This window comes from Lissotriton vulgaris, chromosome 4_1, assembly GCF_964263255.1.
Source record: "Lissotriton vulgaris chromosome 4_1, aLisVul1.2, whole genome shotgun sequence".
Classification (NCBI taxonomy): Eukaryota; Metazoa; Chordata; class Amphibia; order Caudata; family Salamandridae; genus Lissotriton; species Lissotriton vulgaris.
The window spans coordinates 2,011,829,007-2,011,854,639 of NC_141691.1; the positions used below are offsets into that span (position 1 = coordinate 2,011,829,007).

Sequence of the window (25,633 nt, forward strand, 5' to 3'; positions counted from 1 at the left end):
ACAAGTCTTCAGCAGCCAAACCCAGAGGATTCTATTTCCCAGAACTCCTTACCTGTATCAGAGTCCATAGAAGATAGGTAGTACATTAAAATGCTCTGAGCTAATCTTGATTATGGAATACGTACTAAGCAATGCAAAATGGATCATAACTTTTATTGGATATTAAAAAATAAATAAAAAACACTGCACATAATTGATTAGCCCTTCTCCATAGAGGGAGGCTATTGAATTATCAGTGTTATTGGATTTAGTGATTTGCCACACTCCACAATTATGAACTTCTATGTGATTTTTCTTTTTACCTAACATGACAAACGATGGAATCTTAGTCAAACTGCTTGAAAAAGTTGACATAGTTTACTGTTCACGTTCAGATTCAAAAAGCCGATATTATTTGAGGGAAGGTGATTTTAAAAAGGTACAACAATGAAAGCAAGTGAAAGTGAGTGTGGAAGACTTCGAGGTTGGTGCAGGTAATGGTAGGACCTTCAAACTCACACAGTGTCACCCTCTGCCACATTATCGGCTCCCATCACACAGTGAACCAGCGAAGAGTCGTTATAAGAATGTGTGCACACAATTAGCTAGAAAACCTTGCAGGTGTGAAAGCCCCACAGGACATCAATGACCGCCTCAGCAGCTTTGATTTTTTTGTGTTGAAGTGGGGCGACTAAGCACCCTGTTCAAGCTACAAGGACACAAGGCAGTAGAAGCTACAAAGGCCTTTACCTGCAACTGCCCAGCTGTCCAATGGCAACTAGACCTAGACTGGACTCTCCTGTTGGCCTTTGTCTGCCACCCTGGGAATCTCTAAAGGTGCTCCCCCGGGATCATTGGGGGGTGGGGCCAATACTATAGAAGTGCACTTATGTGGCAGATTGCTTAACTCCTTGGGTGCTCATGACGAGGTCAGCTCTTCATGAGCTACGGTGCTCATGACGAGCTGAGCTCGTCATGACCACGCCCGTTCCGTGGAACGCTCGCATGCTGGGCTGATTCCCCTGCTGTGCTGAACGTTCCATTGGAACGTGCGCGGTCATGATGAGCTCAGCTCGTCATGAGCATGGGGGCGCTGTACGCGCCGCCCCCCCGCCCCCCAGCACAGCGGGGGAAACAGCCCCACACGGAAGGGGTAAAAGGACTAAACTCAGAAGGTAAACATCTTTGACCATGACAAACCTGGTTAGTGAGCCGACCGGTGCTCCATCGTGAAGGGCATCTATTTACATCTTGGTCCTGATCTATGTCCACTGACTATTATTGACACTTTGTGCTTCTTGGAGCCATTTCCACTTAAAACATTAAAAATTCATATCTTCGGTTCCCTTTATTGTATTTTGTCATTTTGGTGTAATTTTGCTTATTACATTTGTTTTTGTATATTTTTATTGTTTTTCATTTTAAACTTTTCACCGTTTTAGTATTTCAAAAATACTTTACACAATGCCTCTAAGTTAAGCCTGTCTGCTCTGCGGAAGGGGGTTGAGCTTAGGTTAATGTAGTGAATTTAGTGATTCACGCTAACAAGGATTATGATTATTACTTGAGGTGGGTACTTACCCCCCTCAACTAATAACCCGATTACTGACAGCTAAGCACTGAGTATTCCATTCACAGCGACCCATCACAGATCCATTGTAAGAAAGATGCATTGAAGGGGTTACCGAGACATATACAATAGTTCCTCTTCTCTCCTCATCCCAGTATTTACGCCTGCCAAACCATCCAATACCCTTCTTCTCATGTTGGGATCCCCATGGCACTAATGGCCACATTGGTCTCCAGGGCTTACCTTTCTCGTCAGCGGGCTGCTGGGGGCGGACATGCTGCTGTACAGACTGAGGCTGGAATTGGACCTGCTGGGGGACAGCATCTTGGACCCATTACTGCCACACTTGAAGGGGGAGGCGGCAACGGAATCAGGAGACAGGTACTTCTCATTAATCTTCAGGTTTGTTCTGCCTTTCACTGTTCAGAAGAAAACCAGAAGTAAACAACACAGCATCTTAAAGCTATCCACACTCAACTGCAGAGACAGGTAAAGGCCACCATGTTGTAAAGGCAGTGGTGGCTCCTCAGCTAAAATGGAGGAGCGTCACCCCACTGCTCTCAGAACAGTGTAAAAGGAAAAATAAACTGATAGTAACAGAAGTCATTATCATTTCATGTTTAGTATCTTGCAGCCATGTTATGGTGGGGCACGGCTGTGCTCCCGTGCCGTAGATGATGGAGGAGCGGTTACTTTGGGCTGGCCAAACAGTCGAGCACACTGTGCCTGTTCTCCAGCGGCCTGTAATGCGCAGCTTTGGTGGAGAACATGCACAGGCTGCCAGTCCCCTTCTGAGCGCCGAACCATGGCGCTCAGACCAATCATGAGGCTGCCATCACAGTGACAGCAGCATCATGATTGGCTTAGGCAAGCCTGGGTGCTGCCAGGAGCCAACAGAACAGCGAGGATGAAGAAAGGGCGCAGCTGGGTACCAGCGATGAGGAGGTAAGATTTTTTTCTTTCTTACCAACAACACCCTCCTCTCCCCCATACCTGTTACCTCAAGCAGCCACTGGTAGGAAATGCGTGTTAAATAGTCGCAGCTGCTGCCTGGAAGCAGCAATGGGGCGGGTGGGGGGGGGGGGGGGGGAGATGCGGGGTATGGTTTAAAAAAAACACTTACCTTCCTGCCGGCTGCCACTACCTCTCCTGCATCTTCTTCCTGGGAGAAACAAGAAGCACCAGGGCTCCCACGCTTCCTGCGGCAAATCACAACACTGCGTTGTGATGGGTCTGATCGCTGTGACACGACACTCAGCTAGGGCCTGGAGCGGTGGGCATGTTCTCTCCGTGAAGGCTGTAGTGCAGCCTGCCTGGAGAACGGGGAAGTGCGCATGACTGTTTTGGGTGGCCCAAGAGGGCCGACCAAACAGTTATTGCGCTCAGGTGTGTTCTACCACTCCTCCTCTGCTGCCCGCTAACGCACTGCAGCAGCAGGAGAGAAAAATAAAATGATATTAACATAATGTTATCATTTTATTGTGTCCTTTTTTTTGCGGCTTTATGGCAGTGGGGCGACGCTCCACCGCCTAAGTACAGGAGCCGCTACTGAAAAGGCATGCGTTGTAAAGAGATGTAACCATTTATTTAAAAAAAGGCTCTTCATTTTTATTACAAAATGCTGGCAGTACGTGACATAAAATGCTAGGCTAAGAATATTGGTATTCATGACTAACACCGTTCATAACAGAGAAGACATCCAACTAAGCACAGTTGTAGGGGAGTTAAAGAAAATATCTCGCACTTATTTTCATAAAACAGAATCTGTGTCAGTTTTAATTATCACAAATTAAAGACTTTTCACAATGATACTACTCCGAGGCAATGGGGGAGGGGTCTCCATAATCTGAGCAAAATGCTGCTGTTAATAAGAGTTTAAATGTTTTTTGATAATTGACAGAAAAAAAAGCGCTTCATTTTTTGAGTTCGAAAAGAGTTCCCACAAGACGCGGGCACCTGACATTTAATGAACATTTAAATTCATGCTCATAGATAGTTATAAAGAAACAGAAAATTACTGCTTAAAAGGCATAGTATCTGGCATAAACGTGGTACATAGAAAATAAAAAAAGATATGTATATATATAATTATAAATATATTTACAAAAATATAGTTAAACAAACATGTATATCCACTTTTCAAATATACAAGCGGTAAAACTAGGCGATGTCCAATTTGCAATTTCTCAAATCTATATCCATACTATCATGAGAAATATCAAAGGATGGATGCCTCAGTATGGAAACACCCAACCAACATTTCGCCAAGTACTCACATTAGCCACGTTTTAAAAATGCCAATCATTAATTTGCATTAAAGTCTATCAAAGAATGGAAATAACCATATCTTTCAAGAACTCTCAATAGTGCCCAAGTGGGCAAGCACAGCATGCCACTAGCTTTTCGAAAGCACTGGCCGAACCCGCAAAAAAAAAAACCCTTGGCCAGTGGCAAAAGGAGAATTTGCTAAATATTGAAGTGAAACCCAAGTGATAAAAAGGAAAAAACATCTTTCATTAAAATGTCATAAGTTCATAGCACACAGTTATTACAAGATTTCATAGATAAGGAGATTTCGATCTGCCAAGCGGTCAAATTTCATTAGAGCTAAAATTAAAAATGATAAATAATGTAAACATGCTCATAAACATGTATATAAATCCTCAGTTTCATTTAATCCAAAAGGGGATTTGGTATTTAGCTCTAATATATACTTGGTCTCAAGCAGACGGAGTGCAGTTTCCCGATTACCCCCCCTGCGGGACAACGGTATGCAGTCTATGGCAAAGTAGCTTAAATGGGTCGGGTCACTGCCATGAACTGCCTCAAAGTGCCTCGCCACAGGATGCGTTTGATCTTTATTGACAATCGCCCGTATATGTTGAAGAACTCTTCTGTGCACAGGCAGTTTGGTACTGCCCACATAACGTAGTGCACATGGGCATTCTAAAACATATACTACGTATTCTGTTTTACAGGTGATTCTTCTCTTCATTTTCACTAACCGTGGTAAAAACAGAGTATTATACATCTTTACATTTTTTGCATGTTTACACGCTTTACAAGTAAGGCATTTGTAGAATCCCTTTTGTTTTGATAACCAGTTAGATGGCAACTTGATATCGGGGCTACTTCTAACAAGATAATTGCCCATAGACCTTGCTTTTCTAAAAGTCAACTGGGGCATACGATTGTACTTAGTTTGGACCTCACCAATTATTGGGTCCCTTAGGAGCAAATTCCAATGTCGTTTAAGAATCTTCCTGATAGCCCCATGCTGTTTATTAAAGGTCAGGATGACTCTAACTTTAGATGACTCTATGTCTGTATTACCTGGATTTGCTTCCTTCGGGATTAATGTCTGTTCTCTAGTGAGAGATCTAGTCTTGTTAATTGCCTTATCAATGACTGATGCCTTATACCCTCTCAAAAGGAATCTCTTTTTGCAGCCTTCCTGAACTAGTTTGCATTCTCTATCGCTGCTGCAAATGCGTTTTACCCGGAGCATCTCCCCATAGGGGATGCTCTGGATAAAATGCTGTGGAGATATATATCACATCAAGTTTTAAATAAAGTTGGTCTCGCAGCCACATGGAAAGTAACCCTGGGCATAGGACTACGCTATACTCGCGTAGTTTGCGCAACTACGCGCTACGCGAATTGCACATAGCAAAAACGTGCAGCGGGCATTTATTGCTTGAGCAAAATGACAACCCGGCGAGACTTTTTCCTCGTTCGAGATCAGCAACATCAAGTTGCCGATCACGAGCGTGAAAAATAAACCTCCCGGTGAAATTCTCAACGCAAAGAGGTCAGGTTTCTCATTGCGAGTGGCCGCGTATGCTCGCGACCGCTCGCGATGAGAAACTACCAGTCCGAGTTGAGAAAACTGCTGCTCCAGTACAAATCTACTCAAGCTGCAGAAAACTACAGCTTGCACTGTGCAAGATGCCGTTTGCAATGATTGCACAGTGCGGACAAGCATCCGGCACTGTGCAATCAGTGCAAACAGCATTTTCTCCTGCACTACGCAGTTCCCGTAGCGCGACTACGCAAACTATGCCCAGGGTGGAAAGCAGAAAAGGTTACAAATAGCCTATAACTTTGTCCAAAGCTTACTTCAGCTAATTTGACATAAAGTGGGACAATCATGCAGAGTACCACACCAAACTCCAAACTAGTCCCAACAGCAGACGCATGCCAATTATGTGAGGGAACACCTGGCTTCTGGAATGACACCAACGACTTTGGGTTGGAGGTTCAATGCTGTTAACTGTTGCCATGAAGATTGCGCAGGCACAGGTGCATTACCCTGGCCTGCTGCTGTGACCGAGATGGCAGCTTGACCAGAGAACAGATGCTCCTGCCTAGGAGTTATGGGTACCACAGTCTCATGGCTCAATCCAGTGCCACTAGGATGACTTGGTAGGAGAGGTAGTAGTGCGAAGGTCCTGAGCTCTACTTTAGGTGGAATGCATCTCCTAGAAAGAGCTGTATTTGGAGCTCCAACACACAAAAATGCTGATATTTACTGTTCTTGGCAGTGGCGAATAGATTGCGCCAAAGCTTTCCCTATTCACCCTGTGCTGAGTCTGATATAGTGGCCATTGGTGATCAACTAGGGGTCAACGGCCAAGCTTGTATGCCATGGTATTTAGAGAACCTGCCAGGCCGAGTGCCACAGGGAAAAACCTCTTGTAATCCAGCCACAGCCAGAAGGATTGTCCCGCCTGAAAGAGGCTCTACAATCCAACCCTGAACTGTGTGTTGCAGTACCACATGGTGGTGGTATTGTCTGTGAGCACCTATATCAACTTCCCTTTGATGGATGTCAGGAAGGCTTTCAATGCCTAATGGACAGCCTGAAGGTCCAACAGGTTGATGTGGAGCTGGCTCTCAGTCGGAGACCAGATGCCTTGGATTTCCCCTTCTCCTAGATGGCCTTCCCAACCCAGAAGAGATGCATCTGTCACTACTGCTAGCTCTGGGTGGGGTAAGAGGAGAGGCCTGCCGTTGACCCAATTGCAGTCCAACAGCAGGTCTTTTGCACTTTCCTCTGAATTCTGGACACAGTCGGACTATCCACCTGATGCTGTGGTCAATGGGATTTCAGACCCCACTGCAGAGCATGCATATGAAATCTGGCATGCTCGGCCAACACAATATAGGGGGCCAATAATCTCAGTGTCTCAAAACTATCCTCAATGAGATCCAGAACAGATGCACAAACATCGGGATCGTGAACCAAAAGGCCTTAGAATCATTCGGAAGGAAGTCAGAAAACTGCACCTTGTTCAGAATAGCTCTAATAAAAGGGAGCATCTACATAGGATTCAGATGAGACTTCGACAAGTTGATAGTGAACCCCAACGAGGTTAAGAGGTTTGCTCTAGTCTTGCAGTGGTTGACAACTGCCTGGGCCAAGCCATCTTTAACAGCCAGCAGTCAAGGTAGCATTGGCCCCAAACTTTGAAGATGTGCTCTGTTCATCGCCATCACTTTCATGAACATCCGAGGGTCGCCAGTGAGTCCAAAAGGGATCACTGTGAACTGAAAGTACTCTTTCCCCACCATGAGCCACAGATCGTGCTTGTGGTCCAGCCGGCAGGTGATGTGGAAATAAGCATCCTACAGGTCCATCCAGTCTCCAACGTCAAGGGCAGAAAAGACCTGGGCCAGGGTGAGCACATTGAATTTGCCCTGACACACAGAAAAACATTGAGAGGGCAAAGGTCTAAAACAAGACGAAGGCATCCATCATTCTTCAGCAGGAGTAACAACCAGTTCCTACTTCTGATGCTGGGACCCTCTCTATGGACCCTTTGGCCAACAGGGCCTGCATTTCCTGCTGTAAAAGGGATATAGGTGGTTCTCCACCAGTCCCTCTGAGGATGGTGTGTTAGGGTGGAATGGAATTCATGGGAATGGGGTAGCTTGTTCAAAATGATTTCTTGCCACAATGGGAGAAAATTCGGAATCCTGCCTTCAACAGGGGGGTGGTGATTCTTGAAGGACACATTAAATGACGTTTGTAGTTGCTGCAGCTGGAAGGGCAGAAGGTTAGACTGCACGCTGTCCCTGCAATCCATGCTGTCTTTTGGATACACAGCCTCTGCCACAAATCGGCTGTGGGGCTTTCTGGAGTGGCTGCAGAGGTTGGTGCTGGAGGAATTAAAAGCCCCAAATGAGGATGAAACTGATGTTGAAACTGTTGTACTGGGGCAGATAGGCCCAAAGAGCGAGAAGCAGTTCTGCTATCTTTAGAACACTTGAGGATCAAGTATTTATCGCTGAATAGGAGAGAGTTTTCATCAGTGAAGATTGGAAGTTGACTGAGATGCCCAAGGACCTCATCGAACATGACACCTGAGCACCTTGTTCCAATCGCCTGGCCTATGCAGTCTGTAGTATCCAGTCCGCATCAATCAGTGAATTTCACAGAGTCATGGCCATCCTGACTGGACTGTGTGAGGACAGGCCATTACTCCTTGGGTACAGCAGTTAAAGCCTGGGCAATGGAATCCCACAGTGCATGGGAGTAATCGCCAGGCAAACACCTGGCATTGACCAAGTGCAAGGCTGATGAACGAAAACACGTCATTGGCGAACATTTCAATGAGATTAGTTTCACAGGCCAGTGGAGTAGAAGGAAAAGCATTAGGGTTGACTTTGTTGGTGGATGTCTGAACCCCAACGTTTTTTGGTGTAGGTTGTTGCATCAGGAAGACTGGGTCACCTGAAGCTTGGTGGTGCTACTGAGCAATCTGTCGGTTCATCAAAAGTACTGAGCACGGCTTTGCCCATGCACTAAGTAGGACACATGTCAAGGCCTCATTGAAAGTCAAAAGAGGCACTGTAGTTATCTGTCTACGTTGAAGGACCTCTTTGAGGACATAGGTTGGTGGTTTTTCTTGGGTGACATTACCCTTGTACACTGGTTTCCTATTGGTAATTCTGAACAGAACGGTCTTATAAAGAGAAGAGGAGTAGCTCTGAATCCACATCTGGTGGAGCAGAAGGGAAGGAACTGATGTGGGCATTCATGGCGGGCACTTATAGGTGGCTCTGTGTGTCATTTCCAGAGTTGAACAACATTGACGCTATATACAGGCACACAGGGCTACTGCTTTAACATTTACACATGTGATCTGACCCTTGGGAAATATTCAAAATGTAAGGAATCTGCAGTAAAAAATAATGTCCATCACAAATAAAACTTCACTCACACAGTTCTGCAGCATTTACAAACTAGGGAAAAAAAAATATTTTCAATAAAATTTTATGAGAAAGAAACTGCCTAACACACATTGTGAGAAACTGCCTAACACACTTTGTGAGAAACTGCCTAACACACTTTGTGAAATAGAATTTTCAATCTGAAAGTAGTTTTTGCTACATATGTTTCCAAATCAACTTACTATAAGACTGAAACCTTTGCAATACATGTGAAACTGTGAAATGTAGCTAAGTTTGTGAAAGGAAAACGATGCATCTTTACACACCTATATCAACTCAAAATGATATAGTGCTTAGGCACATGCAAACAGTGGTCAGCATGCCCAACACAAAATGCTCTGTATGCCAACACCACATGAGAATGTAGACTAAAGTTTGTTTACATCTCTGGCAATAGTAATGCCAATGGGTGTGAGCTAGGGTATATGCCTGCTGTAAGATGTGTTCATCGTTTACAGTTAATACACTACAAGGATGTAGAATGGTCTCTTACCTCTGCAGGGATCATTCTTTACCAGGAACTCGTCAAGGGCAATCCAGCCGCCCCCAACACGCACCATCAGTGTGCTCCGCAGTATCCGCACCATCCGCAGCTGCTGAGACTCACCGAACTGTGCAAGAAAACAACATGTCTATCAGGAGGTGAGGAAAGGAAACCCAGTCGCGGGCAGAATGAGAGGTTAGACATTAGCTTAGCATTTTGGAAATCGGAAACAAATGAAGGTACAATGCAGGTCACGGTGAGAAATAGAGAAATGGGATGCCTAATGCCAGCCTATGAGAGTAATGCAATGAACAGTGAAAAGAAAGGGAGCATACAGGGATAGGGGTACACAGTGAAAATAGATGAAAATTGCAAGGTGGCACTATGGTAAGGTGCATCAACTGACAGATGGCAGCACTATGGAAACCAATGCACTGGATAGCACAAGTAGAAATGCTGAAAGGATGGTACTGTGGTGATAAGGGATGCTACATAGAAGTACAGTGTGGAGAGTGACGAGAAATGGAGCAGTATAGAACTTACCCGGTACCGGTTGGCACTGATCTGCTCTACCTGGAATTGCTTTGCACAGTTGCACTGAGCCACCTGCCTGTTTACCTAAAAAAAACAACCACAATTCTGAAACTTTTCTGACAGAAAACCTGTACAATCAGACTGCACGTCTTCCCCCGACAAAATTGTGGTGGCAGCAATCACTACAACAATAGGATGTAGTGCAGACAGAAACAAGGGTACTGAAAATGCAGTACTGTGATATGCATGCATGAGTACTTTAACATTTGCTAAAAGTACAGATGGACACTTCTAAAGACTCTGAGGGGGTGGGGGGGCACAAAGAAATGTGGACCCTGGGAAACTAAAGATGAACCCTAAAGGCTGACAACTGTAGAAGGTGCAATATATCCTACCCCAGTGAGGTGCCAAATAATTGCTGTGGTAGCACAGAACAGAAGTGAGATTCAATGAAATCCTCTTACGAATCAGGATTATTTATCAACTCAGATACAGCATCCATCAAAGGTTGAGAAATGACCTCTGGTATTTCAAATCCCATTGTAGAACAAATTATCTTCAGTAGCGCTTTCTGGTGAGTACTCTACCCTACTGCAGGATCCATACCTTAACTTTTTTCCCAGGTGCCAGAGTCGATATGGAAGATTTCACAGCAGAGCTCTCTCCTGCCACTAGGTGGCACTCTGCATTGGTTTTGTCCAGTCCCAGAAGTGATGTAGTAGATCGGCATATAAGCACCAATACAGTATGCCACGTCAGATTCTTGCTTGACTTCTTCCACGCCCTCGGATGCAGAACACAAAACAATTGGTGGTACCAGTGTACAGATCTTTAACTGGGATTTTTTTTAGCTGATAAAAAGAGACTACTTCACAAGGAGGTGGGAGGGTAGTGAGGAATCTGCAGTTAGATTAGCCAGCTGAAAGAGCATTACTGAAGGTAGATAACTTGTTCTTCTGATGGATACTTCTAATCGCAGATACCTCACCATTCGAATGCATTCTAAAGCTCTACTGCCTGAGGTGCAGGGACTGTAGAGTGGACTAAGACCAAACAGTCCTGCAGGATCGAGCGGGTAAAATGTTCTTCCCAACAAGCCGTACTACCAACGCAGCTGTGCTTCATGAATGTGTGCACTGACACCCATGTTGTGGCCTGACCGATGTCAAGAACAGGCACTCTAAATGCAACCAGTGGTGGCTTCCTAGTCCCTTGTAGAATCGGCCCAGAGACCCCTCTAGAGGCTAATTTGTGGCCAGTGATAAGGACAAATCTAAAGCAGCATAGAAATATAGGTGGGATCCATCAAAAGGCATCTCCAGAAGAGGTGCCTGTACATCTCCAGAAAAACCTGTGGATCATATCCATGTATAGGAACGAAGCACCACACTGGCGCGGACCGCATGCCACAAGCAATCGGAAGCATCTACACCTGCACGAATCCCATATTTGCTGCATCCTGACCATCTTGAATGGACTGAGCCATGGAGGCCCTACACTCTGGTGGTTGTCGGCAAACTTACTCATGGCCTGTTCCCACAGGGTGGACATATAACTAGAGATGAACCCAAACAGCACATAACAGTCCATATAACAACATACAACATCCCGATAGGTAAACTGTGTTGCTCGGGCTCAAGGCTAGGCTGCCCAAAGAGAATGTTAGTTTTTACAAACGTATCAATCGTGTTCCACTCCCAGTTGGGAGGTGGTAGAGGTATGCATAGGGAATGAACTAGTATTCACCATGCTGGTGAATCTTGAACCACTACATCTCAATAGGGGGATTCTGCACAAGAAAAATAGGGTCGCCAGGTGCTGCTCTGTGGAGTCTGTCCACCTGCTGCTTCTGTGGCGGGCAAAAGCAATGCTTAGAACAAGTGCCCATAGCAGTATCAGTTAGGGCTTCGTTGAAAGGGAATAAGCAGGTACAGATTGTAAAACATCAGTCAGTCAACAGAAGGCAGTTGTAGGTTCAGGATCTTAGCAGCGTATATGATTACTACAGAAATGGAAATATTCTCTTCTGTTGTCAGCGTAACGTGGCAAAATCAGTTCTGTATAAGGTAAAGTATAAAGCCCAATGGCTTCCTGTAAATCCATGTATAAGTTCATCATCACCACCGTCATCGCCAATTGGTTGCAAACCCTTGTCAGAATCAGAACCAAAATCTGATGAAGCCTCATCCATGGTAGAGGGAGACTAGTCCCTGGATCAGGTTGTATGGTGAGAGGGTGCGCTGGAGAGTCTGAGCATGACCTTGGTTGAGATGGATTTGGCATGAGGCTGACACAGAGGTTGGCAGCAGATTACCTTCTGGCACCGGCAACATCAGGACTAGAGCTGATGAAATAGGGAACAGCAGAGGTCTTGGAGCCAAAGTGGAAGTCGGCACTGGACCGGTGCAGAATCAGAGATGGGTTCCGTAGGCTTAGATGGAACAGAGAACAGATGGGCCAGCACTAACCCAACTGGAGGCCACTGCAGATCCTTGAGACTCAAAGGGCATGCAAGAGGGCACCAGAAGTGTGTCAGAAATATGCAGTATTGCCTTCTTAAAGGCCTCAGCCTGCTGTGGTGTCCCCGGGGAAATCAAGTGTAGGATATTGTTCCTCAATAGGAGCTCGGGAGCAAGACAGAGTGGTACCTTGACATCCTTGCGACTTCTCATTAGAAAGGAAATGGCGGGATGGGGTCAAGTCCTGCTTCACCTTTTTCTGTTTCCTCATTGAACTTCGACTCACCAGATGAAGACAGCAGTGAAGCTAACATATTCGCGGGATTGGCCTGGAGAGTAGGATAGGGTCCACACCTTTGACGTGAAGTGCCATTTACATAAGGTTTGTGATTTCTTTTGATGTTCATTGACATACAGCTTTACTTCACGGTTCTGGATCACCTTCAGGTGCATGAGGGCGCATTCACTTGAGCAATCAGTCACCAACATTTGTTCACAACAGTAGCTGCACGGTTTGAACCCTTTTGTTTTAGGTGAAGACATTGTTCCCTTGAACAGTGGAATTACATTTTAAAAACTCATCAACCAGACGAAAAAGGGAGCAGAGAACCAGCCTCACTTTTGAAGGTGTGGAAAGAAAGGAACTGATGTTGGTGCACCAGCGTGGTACTTATATGTCTCTACTCTCCATCACTTCTTGGGTGGAATTAAGGCCATACAGCGCTGCACAGCACCACCTAGCTGCACAGGAGCACTGCTTTGAAATCTTTCAGATACAGTTTGACACCTGGGGAATATTGTAAAGGTGAGGATTCTGAGGTTAGAAGTACTCATCAGAAACTACGTTGTTAGGAACAACATCTGAAATCATTGGTACAGCCAAGGAAGCGATTAAACTTTTCTTTCTTCATTTTCCTATCCTAGGTTTTCTGCATTAGAGTAGATGCCTCCCAAACCAGTTGTTTGGAACCATAACTAATTTTACTTCAGAAGCCTTACACAACATTCTTTTGCGCTGTACTTAACGGCAAGCAGTCTGGGCTGTCCCCGGTAGCTTGTGCAGCCATGTACTAGGACCCGGAACCTCGATGAAGGTGTGCTTCTCATCCAAAAAGAGGGATTACGATTTAGAAGCTTGATCTATCCCAGGTGCTCCGATCAAAGTTCCAAAGCAGGAGCACCCATCAGGGGTACATTTCAAACTTTGAGTGTTTTTTAAATATCTTTCGATTCTACATTGCATTGGTTCAAAGGACGTGCACATCAGGTAGGTGAGAATCAAATTAAGGCCTTACTACACCATCACCAAAGGTGTTGGCAGGAACATATGGGTCAGTCTCTTCAAGAAACACATCACAACAGGTGATTTGAAAAGGGACAACGGTTGATCTGGCAAATGCAAAAAAGTAGAAAGGACTGAAAGATAACACTTAAGTGTTCCCACAGAAAGGCTTGTTGGGCCAGGAAAGACAAAACAGGAGGATATCAGACGATTGTGCATATAAAGTGTGAATTCCACGAGAAAAACACCAGATAGCAGATTGCTCCCAGAGTCCTGTACATACAGTTTTTGTGGACTGATGGGCTGACAACCAGTTCGGGAAGAAGATCCAAAGCCAGTAACTGTTACCATTCTCCACACAGATCTCCACACATGGAGGTACAGGATGTGCACATTCGGATGCAGAACCTGCTGTTACAACAGAAGGTCCTTGCGATTGGAGCTCATGGCCAAAAGATACCACACTCTCCTCACCCAGACTGGGGTCACCAGGATGATTTGGGTCCAGTCTTTCCTGCTCTTCCTCAGCACTCAGGGAAGGAGAGGAAGGGACAGGAATGAGTACAGGGGTCCCGAATCCCAATCCAGGTGGAAGGAATCACTGATTGAGGACTTCCTTGGGAACTTCAATGCCCAAAAGTATGGACACTGTGTTCTCTGTAGTGGTGAATAGATTGTGCCAGAGTACTCCCCATTGCTAGAGAATAATCTGTACCAACACAGAGTAACTGCCATCCGTGAGGCACTAGGCAACGTGGGCTGAGCTTGTCCGCCCTGGCATTTTAAAGATCTTGCTAGGTGCCTGGGTAACCAGGTAGATGCCCTGAACGCTCACCCGCAGCTAGAGATCTAGATCTGTAGATCAAAGTACCCATGACCCCATGCCACCCTGTTTATTGTAATACCACATTGCAGTCATGATGTCAGTGAGGACTTGCATCCCTTCTCCCCCAATGAACGAGTCTTTGAAGGAGACCAGAAACTCTGGCCTCCATCCCTCTCAGATAACCTCCCCAACCCAGTAACAAAGCATCTGTCATGACCATTAGTACTGGGTGGAGTAAAGAGAAGGTTCTGCTGCCAGTCCAATTGCAGTTGAGTAGACACCACTGCAGGTCTTTCACAGTCTTCTCTGATACCTAAATGGAAAATGACACGGGTACACATGACTGATGCTGTGCCCATTGATACTTCAGATCTGCACTGCAGAGCCAGCATGTGCCACCTAGCACGGTCCACAAGCAGGATGCAGATCGAAAGGCCAAGCAACCTCAGAGCTTCGCTCAAGAGACCCAGGGTTGAAACATCATCTTAGCCCAAACACCCATAGACACATTGAGGTGTGGAATAGCATTGTATCCAGGATGGCCCCGATGAACAGGAGCCATTGTGAAAGGAGTCAAGTGTGACTTTGGCACCCTGATGGAAAAGCCCAATGATGTCAACAAATTGTACGACGTCTGGAGGTTGTTCACATCTGTTGGAGTCAAGCCCTCTGTCAGCAACCAGTCGAGGTAAGGGAAGACCGGTATTTCAAAATCCGCAGATGGACTGCAAGTACCACCATCACCTTAGTGAACACCTGAGGTGCACTGGTAAGGCGAGAGAAATGCATGGGGAACCGAAAGAGCTCTTGGCCTTCCTGAAACCTCAAGTAACACCTGTGTGATTGCAGGTCAGGGGTGTTGAAAATAGGGGTACTGCAAATCCAACACAACCATCCGGGCCGTGGATCCAGGGCAGACACAACTTGCACCAGTATGAGCCATCTTGATACCAGTGTCTATAAAAAGACCATTCTTGTCTTATACAATCCCATGTCGATGGCACACAAAAGAGAACACTGACTATCCCAAATCTATGTAGTCAGCAAATTTTACCCTGGCTTCTCCATTGAACAATGGAGCAAAGGAGAATTCTTCTATGAGGGTTGTAACCTCTGGGGAATATAAGCTGATGAAAAAGAAAACTCTCCAGGAAGAATATGTTTTATTTGAGGAAAGGTGATTACGTTTGCATATTTTTTTGTAAAATTCTTCTTTTTAAGTGTAAAATCATCTTAGATGGCATTGGTGATTAAACTGAGCCGGTGGTTGCCGGTGGGGTCCACTGACACTCATTTTTGGGGACCAGCACTTAGTTTTCCTCATCAGCCATAGATCGAAAGCAGGAGAAGGAAAAACACACTAAGGGAAAGGAGGAGGAAGGCGGAAAAGCATCAGAAAGAGAGAAATCAGGAACCTGCAAGAGTGAGATTAAATGCCAGGGGTGTATCTGGTAGTGGATTAGAGATGCATGAGGTGTATTCAAGACTATGCAATCATCACACCGGCATTCAATAGCACCAGCCGCGGGCATATCAGCAAAGATTTGGGCAGCAGCATTCACTCCTTTACAAATTATGCCTCCAAGCATATGATGTGCAATACAAGTTCAATATATGGTATCCTGGGAATGGGGGTTTAATACTATGCAAACCTACGGCCAAATAAAAGGCCCAAATAGAACACAATAGTAAATGTATGTCCTTAATATTGTAGAGCTAAATGCCAACGGTGAGGTCTTAAGATGAGTGATGTGATATGATTTTTCTGCTACTATAATCGGAAGCAACAGCATAAACAATGGCTTTTTAAGGCATACTATTGAATTGGGGAAGTACTGCAAGGATTGCATTGCCACCATAAAGATGAGGGCAAGTGAAAGATTAAAGAAAGGGTAAGTGAATCATTGCTTAAAGGTTTAGGTTCTCTATTTAATTGATAAACATAATTTCCGGAATAAGAGAGAATAGGTTTTGGAGCCCAGAGTATAGTCTTGCAGCAGGGCCAAGACATACTATAAGGGCAGACCATATGTGATACGGCTTCCTTAATCAGAATGACAACCATCTTGAGTGGCAAGACAAAAAGGGCTTTGTATTAGGTTGTAGGGAACACTAAGCAATAACGGGTCCTGCATAAGAGACTGAATTTGCAAATTATAGAATGACAACCTAGGTTGGGGTATTCAATACCTGCTGTCACAATATCTCTGTGGGCTTACATGTGCTGATGGCAAGAGGTTCTAATACAGATAATTTCTGTAAACTGGTCTTCAGTGGTTCACAAAAAGGCCTCATCTAGTAGGCATTCACTGCCCCTCCAGATCCCATTCTACAGCACTGGTCAGAACGGGACACATGCCCTTACAACACAAGGTTACGTCGAATGCCATAACAACGCAAGTCGTTACGATGACTTGCTGTAAGGGTAGAAAGTGTCGGATTTGTTGGATTTTAAATCCAACACCATCCCTACTGTTGCACACACTGGAGTTGGAACAGTAAATTATACTATAGCAAACTCCAGCGCCCACCGTACATGCAAGATAAAGCGTTGTTGTAACTACTTGCGGTGTAATGGCATGCATAGAAAATACATGCGTTGTAACCAGTGCTATTCATCAGAACACCCACAGTAATGCTTTTGACCACTTCCCTCAAACTTCTACACGTGTTCATTGACAGAAACATGAAGTGGCTCATCTGCTTACATTTTTCACAATGACCTTCAATATTTACACATCTCGCGTTGACTTCAGCAATGTCTCTCAAACCAGTTTTAATTAGCAGATTTGCACATGCTAACATACCACATTGCACCCCATCATTTGTACCCGAATGATGGAGAGCACTGCAAAGCATAGAATGGCATAATCAGCGGGATTTAGCACTACAAATCTTGCCTAGGTTGACCCTTCATATCCCAGGTCTCCAGAGACCTGAAAAAGTGCATCTCTAGTATTCTGTATGCCAGAGGAAACCAGCACCAACTTACCTCCTCTTGAATCTGCTCAGCATCACCAGCCTTCCTGAAGGGGTCCCGGCTAGGGTGAAGAGCACTGACAAATTCATAATAATCAATGAAGCCATCACCGTTGATGTCAAAGATGTTGGCCACTGCATTCATCTCCAGAGAGTTGGTGGGGAATTCTGCAAAAAGGAAATCAAAATGTCTTTCTAAATAAGATTCATAAAGTTGCTATATTGATACCAATGTTCAATTCTGTAACCTACAAACATTAGAATCTCCATGACATGCCGTTTTAGCTCCAGAGATCAACAGTGGTCACCTCTTGGTGTATGGTTGAATCTGTGAGCTAAAATTGCTCAAGGGTGATGAATAATTGATATCCAGAACACTATTAATATAGAGCTGAGGAAAAGACATTACAAATCTGCAATGTAAAGCAAGTTACTTACCTTTGGTAATGCTCTTTATGGTGGATAATTATCTAACCACACATTTCTCACCTTCAGAGCCCGACTGGATCTGGAGGTTTTTCTTAGCAGTGCTCCTGTGCACAGGTAGATGGCATTATACTGCTCCATGTCAACTCCATTCGCTTCAGAAGTAACAGAGCGAAGCTGCCCTTAAGCATCAACTTAGTGTTCAATCGTTCATTACATTCATCTATTTTGCCTACCCATCAAGTACAGTTTGGACTAGTGAGGCCCTGAGGTCTTCAGGGCTGGGTTGCAATATCTTGCTGGGCATACCCGTAATCCATAGACGTATCTGCCCAAAAAAAAAACTGCGCTAATGCATTTGAGGGCTAAACAAGATTAAGAAAACTTTCTCTTTATAAAGGCAATTCTTTTTTATTCTATTTGGAAGATTGCTTGGAAAGGATTCAGGTTAACTTTACTTGTTGATGCATGAATAATGAAACTTTACGGTGTGGGACGTTTGCTTACTAAGTCACACAGATGACTAGGAAAAGATTTGTGCTACTTAGACACTAGTCACCAGACAAGAGACAATAAGCATCAGTAATGGCTTCACTGAATGGCAGTAATGGGTCAGATGAAGCGTTCCCAGTTAGAAGAATCTCAGTCAATACATCTGTCTTTGTCTCAGTGGGAGGCAATTTTAAGTCTAATGCTTCAGATGCCCTCTGAACCACCCCTGCATTTGAGGTACTTTCTTATGTTAGTGGACCAGGTGAAGAGTATAGTTCGATTACTCAGTATGTGTTTCAGCCATTGGAATTTTGTAGGCTTTTGCAAAACATATTGCAAGTATAATGGAGAGGAAGAATGTTGTCTACTTTCCCATCATCATCAGTGTTCTGAGGGACATTAGGTGCAGAGTTAGAGATCTGGGATTGGAGTATGGTGGGATGAAAACTAGTTGCACCTTTGTGATTTCATACCGCAACGTGGTTCTGGAGTGGACTAACATCTGCTTACGAATTGTATCTTGGCTCGTGCCAGCAGAGTCAGTGGCAGCACTGGCAGAGAAGGTACCAGTGTGGACTATGGTACAGATGTATAAGTCAGTACCTACATTGGAGGGGGCCTGAAAGGAGATCCCGAAAGCGCAGTCAGCATATTTTACTACAGCAGTGAAAAACTGCTCCTTTTGCAATTTGTCTGTAGTAATTGTCAGAGGTCTAATAAAACATTGATTATTGCAAAAACAAGTCCTCCCTCTCAGAACAAAGCATCGACTTATTTTTTGCAGTGTGTAGGTTCGCTTTCAAGCAAAGATGATTCAGCCATAATTGCCTGTCATAACAAGCTAGAACAGCACTGTCATTTGAAATCTTATGGCCACTGAAGCAAAGACTTCTTCTCATTTTCATCATAGTATCTAGGCAACTGCCTTCCTTGTCTGGTGGTACAACGCAGAGCAACAAGGGATTGCGAGACTGGCAGTGAGCGACAGCTCGAATGCTTGACTAATTTTTCTTAAGTTTGGTAATATTAGCTATGCCCAGTGCTGGATTTCCTAACTCAGTCATTCCTCTCACAAATGGCTGAGAATAGATATACTGATCCCCCCCAACCTTCTTTAAAGTTGAAAAGGAAATTTATTAAAGTTGAAGAGGAAATAAGTTTTCTACACTCTCTAGAATGGCAAATCTATTTTTTATAACTATAAGATTGTGGAAGTGGTTGAATGAGACCATGAGTGAACCATCCCTGCGTTGAGCTCTGGACTCGGCTCAACCATGATGCACTCATCCTATTAATGTGGTGCCTAATCTTGAAGGACAATGCTCTGATGATTATCATTATTACCACTGTTGTCATCCTGATAGTGCTTTAAATGATCCGAGTCAGTTTCTTTATGTGCTTTCTCTTCTTCAGGGGATAGAAGCAAGTGCCTAGCTGGATGCTTGGGGAGTGACAAAGGTGTGGTAACATGCAGAGATGTGGTTTCCATGATGTCCTTCCGATACCCTAAAAAAACTGACCTGAAGCATAGACGGCTGTGAAAAGGCATGTTGACTACCACAGCCTGATAGAGGCTCATGAAGTTGTTCATTTTCATAGTCACAAGCTAATATCTGAATGTCCAGGTCAAGAGGATCTGATCCCAAATCCTCAGACCCCATGACAGGTATCTGAATCCAAGACGGAAGCTTCATGATCGCTGTCAAGTTCACCAATATCTTTGCCCTCTGGGCAAGGTGGAGGCATCTATAGGATTTGCAAAGGTAAAGTGAGATGGCCTGCATGAGAGACACGACGAGGACTAAGTGCCACTGTTAAAGCGGGTGTTGTCAAAAGAGGAGCCACTGAAGATACAGTTGTGAAAGTACCCAACAACGTTTAAGTAGTTGTCAACGTCGACAATGCAGTAGGCATCAAAGAGGTCTTGGTCTGTGTTATTGTCAAGAAGGTTTCAGCTTAAACTTAATTTTCATTGCTGATGGAGGCATGTTTGGTATCAGGGGAAAAAGGTGTAGTCATCAAAAAGTCTTGGATTTTTCCTTCAAAGATGAGGACATGCCTGCAGTAGTTGACCTGAATTTTGTTGATAGGTTCACCTATGGTTGAAGGAGCATTTTAGAAGTGAAAGAATAAGTAGATTCCAGTGATTTTTTTTTCTTCTAAAGACTGGTTACCTGTGCCAATAGTCTGCACATGAGAGACAGGCTCAGACGATTTGAGGGTAGGGGCTGAAAGAACATTTAAGGATTAGGCTCCGACAAGCCCCTGCTTGCATTTTTTGCCTTTCGCAGGAGGTGCACCTTTAGATGATTCATCAGCCATTAACATCTCCTTAAGAACATACAAGGTCCTTGCCTTTCTGTCAGGTTGTGCTGCTAAATATTTTGGCACATTTTTCATTCCTTGTCTCATGGTCAGAACAGTAAAGGCACTGCAGATTTTTTTTATGAAAGCCATCATGGTAGATTCTCCTTGGCTCAGAAGATTGCCAAGGTTTAAATGAGTCTCTGTGGCATTGGAAGCGATGTCAATCCCCCCGCAAAGATTTCCAGTGGATCAGCCAATCAAGTACAAAAAGGGACAGAGAAAAACTGTTTACCTCATCTAGATGGTGTTTAAAGGGGGATCAAGGAAGGATGAACACCCAAGATGAAGCAAAACACCCTGCCTGAGGATTCCCTTGCTTTCAGCTGGACTGGGCTTGAAAATCATCCAAGCATTCTTAGGAGTTGTATCTTGGAGTCCCTGCACCCCATTAGGCCAAATTTGTTTCCCATAATGAAGCAAATGGACTACATATAATCTACCGGGGTCTTCAATATAATTTTAGCGCATGGGGATACTGCTTTATTAACTCTGGCAAATAAGGATTCCCAGCCTGACAATGTTTAAATTATGCCTATGGTATGTATACCACAAACTGAGTCAAAAGTCAGCAAAGTATGTGAATCGATAAAAGATCCCAAAAACTCAATATTGGAGAAGGAAAGGTTTCTTACCTGTAATCCTAGTTCTCCTTCGTAGGAATCTCTATTGAAATTATAGGCGCTGAACAGACCAGCCCAAGTGATAGATCCCAGAGCAGTTATTTCAAATAGGTCTTCCTTTGTGTTCCATTTTTTCCTTAGTTCAGGAACACTAAATATTTTCATATAACATTAATTGTTTTTGCAGTCTATACAATAGGCTATCTTGGCCAGTGTCTTTAATTTACTCTTAAAATGCCGAAATAAGATTTAAGAAGAGAAACATCATCATAAATGAGTAACTTTTCTTAAAAACCTCATTTACAAACAAAATGAAGTTGAAGGAATGAGTGCAATGTAGACACACATGCAGCAGCTCTGTCAACTGAGACTGCACCTTTGTGGGCCCACAGCCCGCTAAGAACTCCTACATGCCAAGTAAGCAGCAGTCACCTTAGTTGTCTTTTTTCAGACTAAGGCAAGGGATACCACCCTAGAGAGTCTATTCCAGGGGGTCTCCAACCTTTCTTTAACTGAGAGCGAATTATGATTAGTGATAAATGTCCTGGGCTACTGCCGAAGAGCAGGATCCTGAGGGGTGGAGATGGGGACACAATTTAAGCACTGCAGCATAAGTACCCCAGTTGTGCTCCTGTGGTCTCTATAAAAGATAAGCATGCCTAAAGAAAGGATGAATTTAAAAGAAATAAAATCAACAAGAAAGGGATGGAGAAGGGTGAGAAAGGAAGGAAGAAAAAAGGAAAGAAAAAGAGGATAGTGAAAGAAAAGGAAGAACAAGGTCAGAAAGGATGAAGGGGACACAGGAGCAAAAAAGAAAGAAAATAAATAAAGAATGAGGAAAGAAATAGAAAAGAATGAAGAAAGAAATGAAGACTGAAAAAGAAAAGCAGAAAATAGAAACAAAGGAAGAAAGAAAAAGAAAGCCGAAAAAGCGAAGTAAAAAAGAAAGAAAAAGAATGAGAGGTAAAGGAATAAAGAATGAAAAGAAAGAAAGCAGTACAAAAAAGGACAAAGGAGTGAAAAAAGAGAAACACAAAATAGAATGAACGGTGAGGGTGAAAAGAAAATGAATACAGAAAGAAGGAATGATCAAGAAAAAAGAAAAGTAAAATCAAAAATAAAGTAGAAAGAAACAGAAATAAAGAACAAAGAAAGAAATGAAGAGTGGAGTGGAGGAAATAAGAAAAAAAGAAGAAAGAACAAACGAAAGATAAGAGACAATTTGAAAGGCAAGGTACAAGGAAAGAATTAAAGAAAGAACCAAATAGGAAGAAAGAAAGAATGAGAAAGCAGAGAATGCAAGAAAGATGAAAAAAGCTAGAAAGGAAAGAAAGAGAAAGAGCCAAGGAAGGGAGCACAATATTTCAAAGTGCTGCCCTAGCAAAATAACAACTGTATAGTTTCAAGCCACCTGACAGGCAATTATGTGGGAGCTGCTCAGAGGCAGACAGCAATCTACTGGTAGCTCACAATTGACATGTTGGAGATTCTGGATCTATTTCCTTTCTTTGTCTCTTCCACCAGGGAGGAGAGAGGGCAGATTATGATTTCATTAGAGATTTCCCTGATGGAGACCAGGATTACAGGTAAGAAAACTTTCCTTCTCCTTCAGGGGATTTCCATTGATAATCAAAGCACTGAATATACTAGAAAGATAACTGAGAGAAACAATAAAACTAAGAGATTATTCAAGGAAGCCTGTTCACCTTGGCATCTGTGCTAGAATCTGAATTGAGACAACAGTGCCTTGTAAAAGTGTGAGCAGACCTCCGCGTGACTGCCTTGCAGATTTCAGTAATAGAAATGTTTGTCATTAACATCGCCACAGCAGTTTTACCTCTAGTAGAGTGGACTGTTGGTTTACCAGTTAAGGATGTATTTGCTTTCAGTTAGCATAACAGAAGAAACAAGAAACTATCCATCTGGACAGAGACTGTTTGGGTGTGGATTACACCGTGTCTAAAGGGCCATAATTTGCAAGCAATTGTTTGGACTTACAAATTTCTTTAGTTTTGTCATGGAATAATATTAGACATTTTCTCAGATCCAATGTGTGGTGAGATCTTTGCTGGAGTAGTAGGGTTCTGAAGGAACATTGGTAAGGTAACGACCTACTTTGCATGAAAATACGAAACTACCTTACATAGAACTTTCGAATTCGTTCTCACGACTACCTCGTTATTGTGACAAACTGTAGAAAGTTCATGGGAACATAAAGTCTTTATCTTGCTAATCGTGTGCACGTGGCAACAGCTACAAGGAAAGTAGCTTTCCAGGAATAGTTTAGTAAGAAAGCTTTATGGACCAGTTTGAATGGTGAGCCCATAAGAGATGACAGTACAATGTTCAACTTCCAGGAAGGAGATGGTATACATACTGGGAGAAAAACATTTTAATGCCTTCCAGTAAATCCCTAACCACCGGGGTCTTGAAAAAAAGGTTTGTAAAGGACATTTTCTGTAAGCAGTAATAGCTGTTAAATTAACTTTAATTGAAGAGAACTGAAAATCAAATCTGACAGAATGAAGCACATATAATTTATGTATTTTTCAATTTGCAGATCAGAACAGCTACCTAGAAAGGTGTCTAGGCGATTAAATGCTGTTTGGATCAGCGAGTGTAAAGCTGAGCTTAGGTTTTGGGTTGAGGGGGATGAAGACCCTTCTGAAGCAACAACCACAATCCCTGTATGTGTGAACCACAAATATTCACTAATTTCACTTGTTCTTAACCCTTTTGTAACTTGGCACAAAAAGCAACGCTTAACTTAAAGGCAATCTGTTAAATATTTATGCAGCACTCTACAGTAATAAAGTGAAACCAAAACACAAGAAAACTGACATCAATTTAGTAAAATTGAGTACATAATTTGATACAAAAAATATTAAATTCAATCAGTAGATCTGGAGATTTTAATTTTTAAAGTTTTTGTGAAAAATAGCACCTACAAGATTTAAGCACCAACCGCGGGCATCTAGTCACATGAGTCTGGGGCAAAGTCAAAAGTTATGGGGGGTTCGGCTAAATCAGGTGGGTTGGGCCAGGTGTCCGCTTACCTATGGTCTTAGAAAACATTTAAAAGAAAATATTCTCAGAAGCGAAAGTTCAGCAGGGCAAGGAAGCCGGCAGTGTCCGAAGAGGCAGCATTGTCATAAGGGAGCTGATGGACAAAGTCACTGTAAAGATTTCAATGTTCTGACTTACTCACTTTTTTGGTAGTCGGACATCTCCAGTGGGACATAGCTGTCGGTGGTAGCACATGAGGGCTCCACGAGGCAGGATACCTTTCCTGAGGGAAGTTGCTGAACAGGATTTGCATGCGGGAAGAATGTAGTGGGAGCTACTGCTAAGTCAGGTTGACCGGCGATGGATCTCGGGTGGATCAGACACCTGGTAAGTCCTGTTCTCCTGTTGGTTCTTAGGCCACTTTTTGGTTGAAATTTTTAAAGTACCAAGTTTCTGTTTTTGCCCACCTTTAGCACCACTTACAAGTGTTCTGCACCAGGACGGCACCATATGAAGGACAAGATTATCTTCAGGCAGGGTCCAGGTAAATGTTCGAGCTTGTTGGAGGTTTTAATGTCTCTGAAGCGGAGAATAGAACGCCACCCAACTAGCCCTTTGAGTCCCTTTGGTAGTCGTGGGATCAAGCATCAAGGCGGGCATCAAGGAGCCGGGCAGTCCTCTGAGGGAACAACGCAGGCTTTGAGCAGCAGGCAAGTTCTCCTTGCATTTCTGGTTTCAAATGATAAAATATCCCTCTTCCTTCGAGCCTAGTACTGGTACATATATAGTGTAGTATGGGAGAAGATGTTGCCTCACAGATAGAGCTGCCGACTTTGGAACTGGGGAGACTAATTGGAATCCCAGCCTCGGCTCAATATCCTGTGATCATCACTTCATCAAAAATGTGTTACGTAATCAGGTTCTCTTATAAAGACTATGACGCCATCTGGCCAAGTTCACACTACATAAAATGGTGGGGGGGGGGGCACAATATAAGCACTCAGAATTTTCTCCTATCCTTCATGGACAGGCTTGTACAGTTCCTGACAGACAACCTGATTGGAATGTGGTACTGCAACAAGGAAGGTGACATGAGGTTTTATATCTCGTGCCAGGAGGCACTGCGTTTTGGAGATGACTAGACCATCAGTAGAATCTCTCATCTCTCTTATCGCCAGTCATTTAGAGGGGTTGCTCAGTACCAGGTGGATGAGCTTAGCACATGTTAACTGGAAGACCACAAGGGGTGCCGATATGTCGGATTGGCTCATAGTATCTTTGCCGAGCGGGGTGTACCTTGGCTCGATATTTTCTTGGCGGCCGAGAACATGCATTTTCATAAGTACTGTGAACTGAAAATTCTTGCTAAGAGG

The 25,633-nt window shown here is 43.8% G+C and overlaps 1 protein-coding gene across 2 annotated transcripts in view; it reads right to left on the bottom strand.

Annotated features, from left to right (window-relative positions):
* The window catches only part of LOC147724873 (microtubule-actin cross-linking factor 1, isoforms 6/7-like), a 540,420-nt gene that overhangs the window by 33,062 nt on the left and 481,725 nt on the right, over positions 1 to 25,633 (bottom strand). For both annotated transcript variants that reach the window (XM_086966403.1, XM_086966402.1), the window contains exons 35-38: positions 17,363 to 17,517; positions 9,813 to 9,887; positions 9,279 to 9,396; positions 1,793 to 1,968 (exon numbers count right to left, since the gene is read on the bottom strand). In XM_086966403.1, coding sequence (XP_086822529.1) covers positions 1,793 to 1,968; positions 9,279 to 9,396; positions 9,813 to 9,887; positions 17,363 to 17,517 — 524 coding nt within the window. The remainder of the gene's footprint in view (positions 1 to 1,792; positions 1,969 to 9,278; positions 9,397 to 9,812; positions 9,888 to 17,362; positions 17,518 to 25,633) is intronic.